General features: G+C 33.0%; 1 protein-coding gene across 2 annotated transcripts in view; it reads right to left on the reverse strand.

Moving 5' to 3' along the window:
• Positions 1 to 461: 461 nt before the first annotated feature.
• Positions 462 to 12,666, reverse strand: part of NCKAP1 (NCK associated protein 1) — a 102,975-nt gene continuing 90,770 nt past the window's right edge. For both annotated transcript variants that reach the window (XM_044242492.1, XM_044242493.1), the window contains 7 exons: positions 9,747 to 9,829; positions 9,043 to 9,123; positions 5,383 to 5,476; positions 3,520 to 3,636; positions 2,819 to 2,928; positions 2,353 to 2,442; positions 462 to 1,397 (listed from right to left, as the gene is read on the reverse strand). In XM_044242492.1, coding sequence (XP_044098427.1) covers positions 1,281 to 1,397; positions 2,353 to 2,442; positions 2,819 to 2,928; positions 3,520 to 3,636; positions 5,383 to 5,476; positions 9,043 to 9,123; positions 9,747 to 9,829 — 692 coding nt within the window. In that variant the 3' untranslated portion in view covers positions 462 to 1,280. The remainder of the gene's footprint in view (positions 1,398 to 2,352; positions 2,443 to 2,818; positions 2,929 to 3,519; positions 3,637 to 5,382; positions 5,477 to 9,042; positions 9,124 to 9,746; positions 9,830 to 12,666) is intronic.

Raw genomic sequence — 12,666 nt, forward strand, 5'->3', positions numbered from 1 at the left:
TCAAAGAACAAAACATTTGGTTAGTTTTTAAACAAAATGAGCTGCTCTGCCCACCATGCCAACCCCTAAGCAATAGGTCTTTCCATTCATTACTCACTGATGTAGTTCTCAACAACATTTTATAGTTTCATATCATTCATTTTATTCCCATTCTTTCAAGTAACTCTGTCCATTTGGTCACATACACAACTGCAAGCTGATGGCACATGAGTTTCCTTTTAGTTCTTAATTCTTAAAAAATGTTATGTAATTTTATTTCCCAATTATATTTATTTAAAAATTTTTCCCAGTGGAATGTTTTTCAAAATATTTAATCAAATATTGTTCCAGCTGACCTAGTATCAAATGCTAAATTTAGACATTCCTAAACTAAAGCTTATTTTAAACTAAACTGACACTAAAATATTCATATTGAATAAATTTCTGGAGATCCAAAATTAAAGAAATAATTCAAAATGTGATACAGTCTAGTGTTTATTTTATGTTATGGCAGGTACACTTGAATTTCAAAAATTTAAAACATATAAAAAGTGGTTAGGGACTAACATTTGTATCAACAGTTGATAAATGTCTAAGATTGTTTATTATACAGCAGGGTACAATGGTAGTGCTAATGCCAGTAGGGCACTATGGAAGTTAGTCTAAAAATTATCACCAGGCTTTATACAAGCAACAACATATGCTGCTGTTTTAGAATTTCCGGACATAGTCTGCTTCTAATGTTAAGCAGTCCTTTAACATTTTTAATGTTATACAGTGTTACAGTATTTAGTTTGGCAAATGTTTCAAAATAAAGTAGAAATGTATTCATAACATCACAGAAATGCACATCCAGTTTTGTTTTCATTTAGAACCATAGGTACAGATCAGAACTCTTCCCTATATGAAATAATTTACACACAGATGAATGCTATAATATCACTATCTAAAATAATCACTAAATACAATTCTTTTTCAGAAATAAACAAGCAAAGATTTTTTTCTTCATTTTCAAATATCAAAAACATAGAGATAATGTATGTTTTTCAAACAATGATATTCTAAAATTATAGGAATAACTTTAGTGAATTCAGTGAATATGAAACCTAAATCAACCAAGTATATTGTAGTACAACCATATTAAATGAAACAAATGATCAGAAATACAACCGTATGAAAGAAATTTATAATCCACAAAACTGTTTTTCAGGCCTTAAGGTAAAATAGTTCCACAGTTTACAGGTAAAACCAGAGCAACAAAAAATGCGTGCTTGTCTTCAATAAGTAGATATTTTATGATTTTATGCAGAAGATGTCACACTTTGCTTGTAGACAGCATGGTATGCATTTCTCAGCAAGACATAAGGAAAACAAGATTCCAAAAGATCCATTGTCAGGAATGGGGATTCCTGCACAATCTGAAAAGTAGCAAAAATGCATCACAGAATTGAAATTATTTGTAATCAGAACATTACTCACAGCCACTAAATCATAATTTCTATACTGTTCTTACTAGAAATAGTTAGAAAATTATTTTCTTTTTACTTTAAAATGTGAAATTTAAATGTGCCAGTATTTTGCTATCAAAATCTTTAAAATCACCACTTTTCAATTAAGTCTACTAATCATAAGAAAAGATTGAGCACTTTCATTTGCCCTCAACTGTATTCTAGACATATAAAAGAATATAAACATATTTAAAAATATGGTCCATAGCATCAAGTTTAACTGGGTTCCCAAGATTAAGCCAAAAAGCCAAATCAAACATAAGACCAACTGTAACTAAGTGGAAAGCTAGAGGAGTTCAAAAGGGATGAAGATTAATGTGAGCCACAGTAATCAGGAAAGTCTATCTAGAAAAAGATTTTAGCTATGGGATATGCCAAATCATAGGATAGATACAGATCTCTGCAGGAAAAGGAAATTACTCTAAGCGAGGGAAGAGCCACAGTGTAGAAGCAAGCATAGCTGGTTCAGATAGTGAAGAGAAAGAGTTGGCCAGGCTCAGAGAGTCACAGCAAATTGTATTAGATGGGTGGAAGAGAGTCAAAATGTAGAAAATTCAGAAAAACTAGGCGAGTTGAAAATGACACACTAGGAAAATATAAGGCCTTAACTGATTCCCAGGTGGTTAAAAAACTATTTATAAAAGAATATCCAATAGGTAATACTTATCTTTCATTCTATTGTTTCCTGGTATGATTACCATATGATAAAATACAAGTAATGTTAGTCTTTCAAGTGGTATTTAGAAAGTGTGTAGCTTGAGTGGACTGAACAGAAGGTACTTCAGTTCATATTGTTATTGAAACACTACATGCCAAGAAGACTATCAAGAATGTTCTTGTTGATAAAAAATAAAATGAGACTTACCATATCTAGCAGTAAATAAACAGATTCTCTATTTCTTGTTGTTGTTTTATCTGTCTCCTGGCCAATCTTCAGTAGACTGGAAGATGCAAGCTTAAAAGTATATAAACATTTTAAGAAAGATTTAATGAAATGTTCATAAGTTACTTATTTTCACTATGCTTCAACCTAAAATAATACATTTCAATCGTTCAGTGTCTATATATAAGATAATGGGCAAAATTCAAGGCAGTACAAAGATCAGCTTAGAAAAAAAAAAAAGGTCATATTGCAGAGATTTAGAAATGAGAGATTTCTAAGGGAAAAAAAAATGCTAACTGGCTCCTTGATTTTAATGCCTGCCTTCTTCACCTGGTCCTCCTTACAGAGGGGGAAAAAAAAAAAAAGAATTTATTCTGTTATATCTGATAGTTATCATTTTAATTTTCCTTATAAAACATCGTAAGTTCTGCTATTTGACTACACCTACCGCCAGAAATTCTTTAAGACGGTCTTCAATGCTTCCCTTGTGAATTGTAAACAAAGCTGCAGCGATCTGGTTGATGGCCTTGGCCAAACAATGTATGTTGTTGCAGTGCCCTGAGAAAGTGCAAATAGGGTTTTTAGTTTTTCTGGATGACCCCAAAATTTCAAAGAATACATAAACAGCAAGTCTTTAATCATGTCACAACCTACATAAATAGTGACATTATTAAGAATTGGGAGATTACCTGCCTTGCTCTCCTTTCATTTTCAGGAGGATTAGTGCTTTTAAAAATATTATAGCAAAAAAAGTTATGAATGATGTTTGAATTAAAAAGGCAAATTTTCAAAAAATCCCAAGAGAAATCATATATCAATTTTATATTGTCTCTGAAACTAAAAAAGATGTTTTTAGCTGCTTTACATTTTGTCATTCAATCGTTAAAATAATCTTAGAGTTGGATACTCCTTCATCATCCCCTGCCACACACACCCAGGCACCCAAAAGCTCACACATACACGTTTCACTTATCAGGACACTGGGGCTTTTGAAAAAGAAAAGTCAATTATTCAAGGTTATAAAGCTAGTAGTAAATAGCTAGTAAGTTCATCTACATTCTATTATAAATGAACATTAATTACTTGAAGAGTATCTATTATATCAAAACTCTTGACTTCTTCATTACCAAAGCAATTTTAAACCATTACCTTCTATAGCAGGGCTATACTGAGACATCACATTACTAGCCAATGTTGGCAAAGAAACTGCCACAAAGACCATAAGGAGGCAGGCAATTTTATATTCTTCTTCCGGACTTATGTTTTCTAAGGGAGAAAATTAAAAATAAAACCAAGGTATTTCTTCAAGATCAGTTAAGAGCTATCAATCTAAACCAGAAAATGCAAATTTCAATTTTTATACTGAGCTTCTACAGAACTAATCACAACTTGGTTATAAGTGATACAGAAGTAAAATACATTATTATTGGCTATTATCAACTCCCCAAACATATTTCAAGGACCTCTAAAAAAAAACACTGAGGCAAAATAAAATTTTTAATTTTAAGATTATAGGGCAAAAAAATATGAGTAGGATAAGTGGAATCCTAAAATTTCCTAACTGAAAACTGATGATAAATTATTTTATAAAAATATTCTGTGTACTACAGTTTAGAAAATTATCGCATAAATTACTCTATGAAATAATCAAAAAAAGCCTTTTTTTTAAACATGTAAATGTGATCTAAAGTTACTATTAGTATTTGAAAGCTATAAATGTGGAAAGTGGACTAGATGTCCAACCTATTTTAGAAGACAGAAGGAACCAATGATAAAATGAAAATAACTAGCACCGCCATTAAGTCTTTTAAGACATAATCCTTTCTAAAATATTTACTATAACGTGTATTAAAATTCTAGGGTTACCTAGGCAGTTGAGTCTGGTACCTGGGAAATTCCAGGTATTCTATTATTCACCTACCACATACATGTAAGAACTGAACTTAAGAGCCAGAACATGTTTTAAAAATTTGGCTATGAAAAATATAGTTGTAGCCAAATGAGTAATAGTGGCAATTACCCATGTGACTATAATTAACATACTGCATGAATGATGAAACAAAAAGGAATGTTAAATAAAAAAAGAACTAATGAACCCAGACAAACATGCTAGATACAAGGGGATAGGGATGGTTATTTTAGTATCAGAAACAGGTAAAATGTTATTTACTTTGTAGACAAATCTAGAACATTCTGGGTACTACATTTCAAAGAGCTAGTTTTAAAATCTTTTAAATGTTTAACACAATACAATGATGCACTCATTCATGGTAAACAACTCTAGTCCAGTGAAAATAAGACACTCTTTCCTAGATACCAATTATGCTACCTACTGGACCATCTCCATCAGTATTCAAATTCTGTGACTCTGTCACCTGAAAAAAATCCTTCTCTTGATTTTATTCCTGCCTCTAGCTACTATCATTTCATTTCTTTGTTCCCCTTTACAGTAAAACTCTCTGACAGAGTTGTTTTATACTTATTATTTCCCATTTCTTTCCTCCTATTTTCTCTTAAGCCCTCTCTATTCAGCATTTTGCTCCAAAAATTCCACTGCCGCTCTTTTTATCAGCATTACCCAGTTCTACATAGCTGATCATTCCCTCTCCACTTTGCTGGAAGTGCCTCTTTCCTAGTTTTCCTTCTCTTTCACCCATCCTTCTCTCAGTTTCTTTTTTAGTAGTTCCTCCTCTTCTCCCTGAGTTCTTAAATTTGAAAGTGTCCTAAGGATCAGACCCTGATCCTCTTTCTTTTGCATCTATGTTAACTAACCTTGGAAATTCCATCTAGTCTTATGGTTTAAATATTGTCTGTATGATGACTACACTATAACATAAGCTCCAGATGACAGGGATTTTTGTCTTTTCTGCATTGCTATATTCCAACTACCCACCCCCACCCCCCAAAAATTTGACATTAAGCAGGCATTTGAATAAATAAGTACCACACCTGTATCTGTGTTGCCCTGGTAATTTTAACTAAGACTAATACATATTTACCAATGCATTTTACCTGATTTTTGTGAAGAGAGAGCTACCACCAAGGCAGGATCAATCTCACAAGGTAATCCAGCAGCTGAAGATAACTCATATACATTCATTGCAACCTGACAGAATATTTAAGAATTACAGAGTAAGAAATATTTTGCAAATTTCTAAGAAATCTCACTTTAGTAAGAAAAGACATTAAAATTAAAATCTACCTATGAGAACACTAGAGTATTTCAAACTTGGCTGAAACAGGAACTACAGCATAACTAACCTACAATGAAAAATTGAGTTATTATTTTATGATGTGCTGCTTATTAGAACTTCCCATTGTTAGGCCAAAGAAAATCTGTATACTCTCTGTGGCAAATGCCAATAAAATCATACTAACATTACTTTTCTTGGAAGCATAGATGTAAAAATATCAAGCCAAAAGAGACGAATAAAGGAACAAAGTGAATCAAAATTGCTCAACTTATATTTATATTCATACTTACTTAATGAAAAATTGTGGTGGTTCAATGACTCATCATATCATAGCTATAAATATGGTAAATTAATCTCTTTATAACAGATTTTTTTTTTTTTTTTAAAGCGAGCTCTAATGCCCAATATGGACCCTGAACTCACAATCCAGAGATCAAGAATCACATGCCCTATTGACCGAGCCATGCAGGGGTCCGGTCCCATGAGAGATTTTTAAGGAATATAAATTTAAAGTCTGATAAAGAAATTTCTAATGACTAAAATAATTCTTTTTGGTATCATATATCGATTTCAAGTATGGTATTCTGACTACTCAATACCTCAGTTAAAAACCAATTACATAGTTACATAGCATATCTTTGCTATCGCTACCAAAAAAACCTCAGTATAAAATGTGAAGTAAAACTGTGTATCTTAAAATAAATGGAAATTGCCATGGATTAAGTTCTAGAAAAACATTTTTTTGGGGAGGCGCCTGGGTGACTCGGTTGGTTAATCACCCAACTCTTGATTTTGGCTCAGGTTGTGATCTCAACATTGTGAGATCAAGCCCCCCCCCCATCAGCAGCAAGTTGGCTTGAGATTCTCTCCCTTTCCCTTTGCCCCTCTCCCTGCTCATTCACGTACTCTCTCAAATAAATCAATCTTTAAAAAAAAAAAAAGAACTTTTTTTGTGTGTGATCCAATACTCGCTTCCAACCCATAAATTAACTCAAAATGGATCATAAACCTAAACACAGAAGCTAAAATTATAAAATTCTTAGAAGAAAATGTAGATATAAATCTTTATGACTCAGGTAAGGCAATGGTTTCTTAGGACACCAAAAGGAAAGCCAACCAAAGGAAAAACAGACAAACTGGACTTCATCAAAACTAAAAACTTTTTGTGCCACAGAGGACGTTATTACAAAAATGAAAAAAAAACAAAAAAACAAGCCACCCACAGAATGAGATTTGCAAATTATGTCTATGTTAATGGACTTGTATCCAGAATATATAATGAACTCTTACAACTGAAAATTAAAAAGGCAAACAATCCAAATGAGCAAAGGATATGAAAAGAGATTTTTCCAAAGAAGATACACAAATAGTCAATAAGCACATGAAAAGGTATTCAACATTCATCATCTTAGGAAAATCTTTAACAAAACAATAAGATATCATTTCATACATACTAGCATGGCTATAATTAAGACAACAATAAATATTGACAGGATATCAAGAAACTTGATTATACTTAAATCCACTGAACTATATACTTTAAATGGGTAAATTTTAAGATAACTGAATTATATCTCAATAAAGCTATTAAAAATATATATATTTGGAGAACAGGTGGTTGCCAGAGGGGAGAGGGATTGGAAAACAGATAAAGGGGAGTAAGAGGTAAAAACTTTCAAATGTAAAATGAATCACATGAATGAAAAGTACAGCATGGAGAATACAGTCAACAATGTTTTGGACAGTTAGTCCCTGTATGTAGTGCAACACTGTAATAACTTTGTATGGTGACAGACAGTAGCTACACTATCACGGTGAGCACTTCATAATGTTTATAAATGCTGAATCACTATGTTGTACACCTGAAACTAGTATAATATTGTATAACAACTATACTTCAGTTAAAAATAAATGTTAAAAATATGTAAGTTTTAAAAAAATATTAGTGTTGTTGAAAGTTTGCTAAAGGGGCGCCTAGGTGGCTCAGTGGGTCCTGGGATCGAGCCCCGCATCGGGCTCTCTGCTCAATGGGAAGCCTGCTTCCCCCCTCTCTCTCTCTGCTTGCCTCTCTGCCTACTTGTGATCTCTGTCTTTTATATAAATAAATAAAATCTTAAAAAAGAAAGAAAGAAAGTTTGTTAAAAACTAAACGTAATTATGTCAGGTGCTCAGAGAACTGGATGGTTGCTCAGAATACTCTCATAATCCATATACCATTGTATTTTCAAGGAATGATTCATCTTTACTGTTTTCTTAACTTTTTTCTACAGTTTTTCCATTTAACAAGTTTGCACTAATCACACATGGTTTTCAAACATAAAATCATAGGACAGTCATTAATTTCAAATGTTTACACTATGTAAAGCACTGTAGGAGACAAAAAAAAATAAAACAAGGTCTTCAAAATGTTTATAATCTAGTAAAAATTTAAGAGAAAAAGCACAATTATAATACAAAGCAGAAAATATTTAACTCTGCAATGGATAAACAAAAAAGTTTCCTGATAACAGTAGGAAAAAAGAAATCCTTTTCTGCCTGGGGATCAAGGAATGTTTCTCAGAATACAGCAATTGACTCAGACCTGAAAACATAAGCAGGACTTCAAAAGGCGGAAATTAGAAAAGGGCAGGATTTTCAGGTAGAATAAATTGGAGGATGAAACAAACAGATGTGAGAATGCACACAGGAAGAACTAGTTACCTCATGGGATACATATGACAAGAAAGATAGAGTAAGAAAGGTAAAAGCATGGGAGAGGGATGGAACAAGCCATGGAAAATAAGCCTCAGAAAGTGAATAGCATCAATTTGAGAAAAAACTTGAGTGTCATACAAAAAAGAGTTTAGACATAACTTTTTTCAGACAGTGCATTTCAAAACACGTGAAACAGAAAATAAGATCTTTTCAAGACACATGAAAGCTTGGAAAACATACATATGAGGTCACTTACTGGATGTGTAACCACTGGTTAATTATTGCTGGGGGTTATATAAGTAAGTTGGATTTCACGATCAAAATATTTTCAAAACAAAAACTGTAAACTCACATATGGCTACTAATATTCTTTAATTTCTAAAACAGGGTATTAAAATTTTTTAAAATTATACCCTATAATTGAAATCCTTTTACACGACTTTTAACATTAATTTTAAAAAATTAAATTTTACTAAAACAACTCTTAGGTCACTGGCTTGTCTTTCTAATTCTGCTTATGTATGAACAGCTATCAGTATAAGAAAAGATCAATACCAACCCATTTTACATTGCTATAGGTGACCAAGGAAGATGAACTTTCAAAATGCCTATGTAGCATTTTGGTGCTGAGCTCTCAGAGATGCATTTGCAAAGGTAAGCATAATTAACTGATCACTCTAAAATATAAACTTCACAGGAGTTTTGAATTTATTAAATTTTACTTCATATGTAGCTCAAATATTTCATTTCAGAAACTGTAAAATCCAAATAGAAATTTTATTACCTTCATATCAGTTTCCCTTGGAATATGATCCTTGAAATCTTCAATTGAACTTACAAGAAAAGGAATGTGGTAAGATAAGACCTAGGCAGGGTAACAAATAAAAATGAATTGTTATTTTTAAATGATGAACCCTAGGGGCACCTGGGTGTCTCAGTTGATTAAGCAGCTGCCTTTGGCTTGGCTCATGATCCCAGAGTCCTGGGATCAAGCCCCACAGCAGGCTCCCTGCTCAGCGGAGAGCCTGCTCCTCCCTGTCCTTCTGCCTGCTGCTCTGCCTACTTGTGCATGCTCTCTCTCTGTCTCTCTCTCAAATAAATAAATCTTAAAAAAAAAAAAATGGTGAACCCCAAATTTAATTATAACCATTCAATTACTTCTAGTTTTCACAATCATTATTTAACTTTTCTATTTTCACATGATTTTCTGAAGTACTAAGAACAGTACTTAGAATGCCAAACTGAATATAGCTGAAATGGAAAACACTTCAATGAAGAGTAAAGTTGAAAAAGTAGTACAATATCCTGGCAAACTAAATCCCCACCCCAATTTCAATGCCAAGATAAAAAATAAGTTTAAATAACTCTTATTTCTATATATTTGATATTATATAATTATGAAAACTGGAATTTTAAGTAATGTTTAATTTCTGGGAAATTAAAAGGGATTATTTAACTATAGGATATGTACTTAAAATGGTTTCTTACATCTCTAAGTGCTTCCTGTGCCAATGATCGGAAGGATAAAATTACACCAATTATTGTCATCCTCTTCAAGACACTGTCAACAGCTAAATTGGAAGAAAAGAGAAGAGTATGAATTCAATTCTTCCTTAACGCTGAAGAAAACTCCTAGTCATAAAATTCCCAAGATAAAAGATATGACAGCAAACTGACTACAATAAATAATTAAAGAGGGAAAAGTACTGAATGATATTAAAGTAAGGAAATTACAGTTTACTTCATATGGAGCACATACTATTCTTTAAAATGGTTTAGATGGTACACCAGAATCTTGAAATAATCACTTAAGTAGCCACCTGTATAATCCTCTCAGAAATGGCAGAAGTAGGAGGAAGGAGAGAGAGACTAAGGGAGAAAGAGGAGTTGTCAGAGTGGACAGGAGTTAAGTCCTCAAATGGTCCCAGAACTCGGAGATGCTAAACTCTTAAACTGTTGAGGTCTGGAGAGTCAAGGAAAAAAAAAAAAAAATGGCTATTGAGATCACACACAGTTTGGGCAAGACCAGGTTGCTGAAGACTATAAATGACTTAATCATTCACGTTCTGGTTAAAAAGCATTATTCTGAAAATTATCATGATATATTCAATATTAAAACTTAGTTAACAAAATTAAGGGAAATTAGAATTGGAAGGATCAATACCTTCATATTTTAAAAAACCAACAAACATTTATTGAATTACTCCCAATATACATAGTACTGTATACTAAGAACACAAATATAAACAGAATAATAAACTAGACCATAACTAAAAGTCTAAATGAACTGTCAAGAAAACTAAGAAAATACAACCCTATTTATATGAGACAAAAAGATACACAACTCACCCATGAACCAACACAGATTTGAAGTGTGCAGGTCCACTTATACATGGATTTTACTTTGGTAAATACAGTAAATATAAATTCTCTTCCTTATAATTTTTGTAATAATATTTTCCCTTGCTTACTTTGTTGTAAGAATATAGTATATAATACATATAACATATAAAATATGTTAACTATTTTATCAGCAAGGCTTCCAGTAAACAGTAGGCTATTAGCAGTTGAGTTTTGGGGGAGTCAAAAATTACATGCAGATTTTTGACAGCACAGGGAATCAGCACCCTTAAACCCCATGTATTTCAAGAGTCAACAGTATATACATACATATATTTGTATATATATAACAAAACTCTAGAAAGATGTATAGATAACCATTAACCATAGCTACCTTTAAGGAGCAGGAATGGAGAGAATGTTTGGACTTTCTACCTCCTGTGTGGTTTGCTTAAACCCTGACCATACCATCTTTTATTAAAACAGTACTGTTAACAAAATGAGGTAAGGCACAAATATGTTATACCTCCCAGAGCAGAAACCAGTTGAATCAACCAATTTTTTTTTTTTTTTAAATCTTTCTCTGGTACTTAGTAGTGTGCCGGAGACTCAGAAGACTAGACGTTCAATGAAAAGGTTATTCAAGAAATGAGACTATGTTACCATCCAGAAAAGGAGAGAAGAAAGAAGGATGAAATGAACTATTTCTCTGGGATAATGTTATCGAAGCTGGTCATAAAGAAGACAAAAGCATTCCAGGCCAGGGAACAAAACAAAAGGGAAAATAGAAAAAGGAATGCAGAAAATAAGGTGAATAATCAGAAAATAAGTAGTGTGGCATAACCATATATTTTCCAAGGGATGATACTGAGAATTCAATCAAGTAATTTTGCCAGAATTATATCCTACAACCTTCTCTTGAATATATATAACAATAATGACACATTAAAAGTTCTGAGAAACTTCATTGTAAGAACTGTTGTTTAACTTATCATTAATGGATTACTTGGCATACCTTTTTAAGCACTGGTACCTCCTCTAATTCCCCAAAATTTCCATTAACATCTTGCTATGTTCTGAACGTTTATGTCCCTACAAAATTCATGTATTAAAAACTGAAGCCCCCAAAGCTGATGGTATTAGGAGGTGGGCCTTTGAAAGGTGCTCAAGCCATGAAGGTGAAGTCTCATGAACTTGACTGCTGCCTTACAGAGGCTTCAGAGAGAACCCTATCCCCTTTCAGTCACGTGAAAACACAGCGACCAAAATACTGCGACAAGTCAGCGACCCTGAGGAGGTCCCTCACCCAACCATGCCAGCACCATGATCTTGAACTTCTAGCCTCTAGAACGATGAGAAATAAATTTCTCTTGTTTATGTACTACCCAATCTGCGATATTTTGTTGTAGTAGCCCAAAGAGACTAAAGCATATCCCAAGGAACTACCACTTGAGTGGAGACTATGTGGATCTCAGGCCAGGCAAGCAAAAAACTGTAGCGGTAAAGAGAGGAAACAATGGCTGGATATAAGGTTATCCAAATAATTGCTTTTGAATGCCATTTTGATAGAGTTTTGACTATCCTCTAAGCAAGGAGAGGGTAGTTCAGGGGGGTTTTTTAAAATATAAAGAGTGATATGAAAAGAAATCTTTGGAAATATAACTGAATGTGGGAGAGGGTTAGACTGAACACATTAGGAAGCCAAGATTATAGTTCATGAAATGACAAAGCCTTAAATGAGAACCATGGGAATAAAAGGAACAGATTCAGGCATTACATTTAAGAGATGGGATCTGCAGCAGGAGTTACAAGTTCAGTATCTATAGCAAGTAACATAAAATAAAGAAGTAGTCTAAGTGAAAGACAGAATAGTGAGGGGGAAAAGCTGGAGAAAAACATTTCTGAAGGAGACAACTGCTCCTTAGCTCCAGGCAATCACTGCAATGTGGCAAAATACTGTCCAGGATTTGGGGGGAGGGAAAACCAAAAGTTTGGATATTTATGCAAAATCATCCATTTTTAAAATAATGATCAAAAAAATGTTTTGTTTTGTTTTGTTTTAACTTAA

Source organism: Neovison vison, chromosome 3 (assembly GCF_020171115.1).
Source record: "Neovison vison isolate M4711 chromosome 3, ASM_NN_V1, whole genome shotgun sequence".
Classification (NCBI taxonomy): Eukaryota; Metazoa; Chordata; class Mammalia; order Carnivora; family Mustelidae; genus Neogale; species Neogale vison.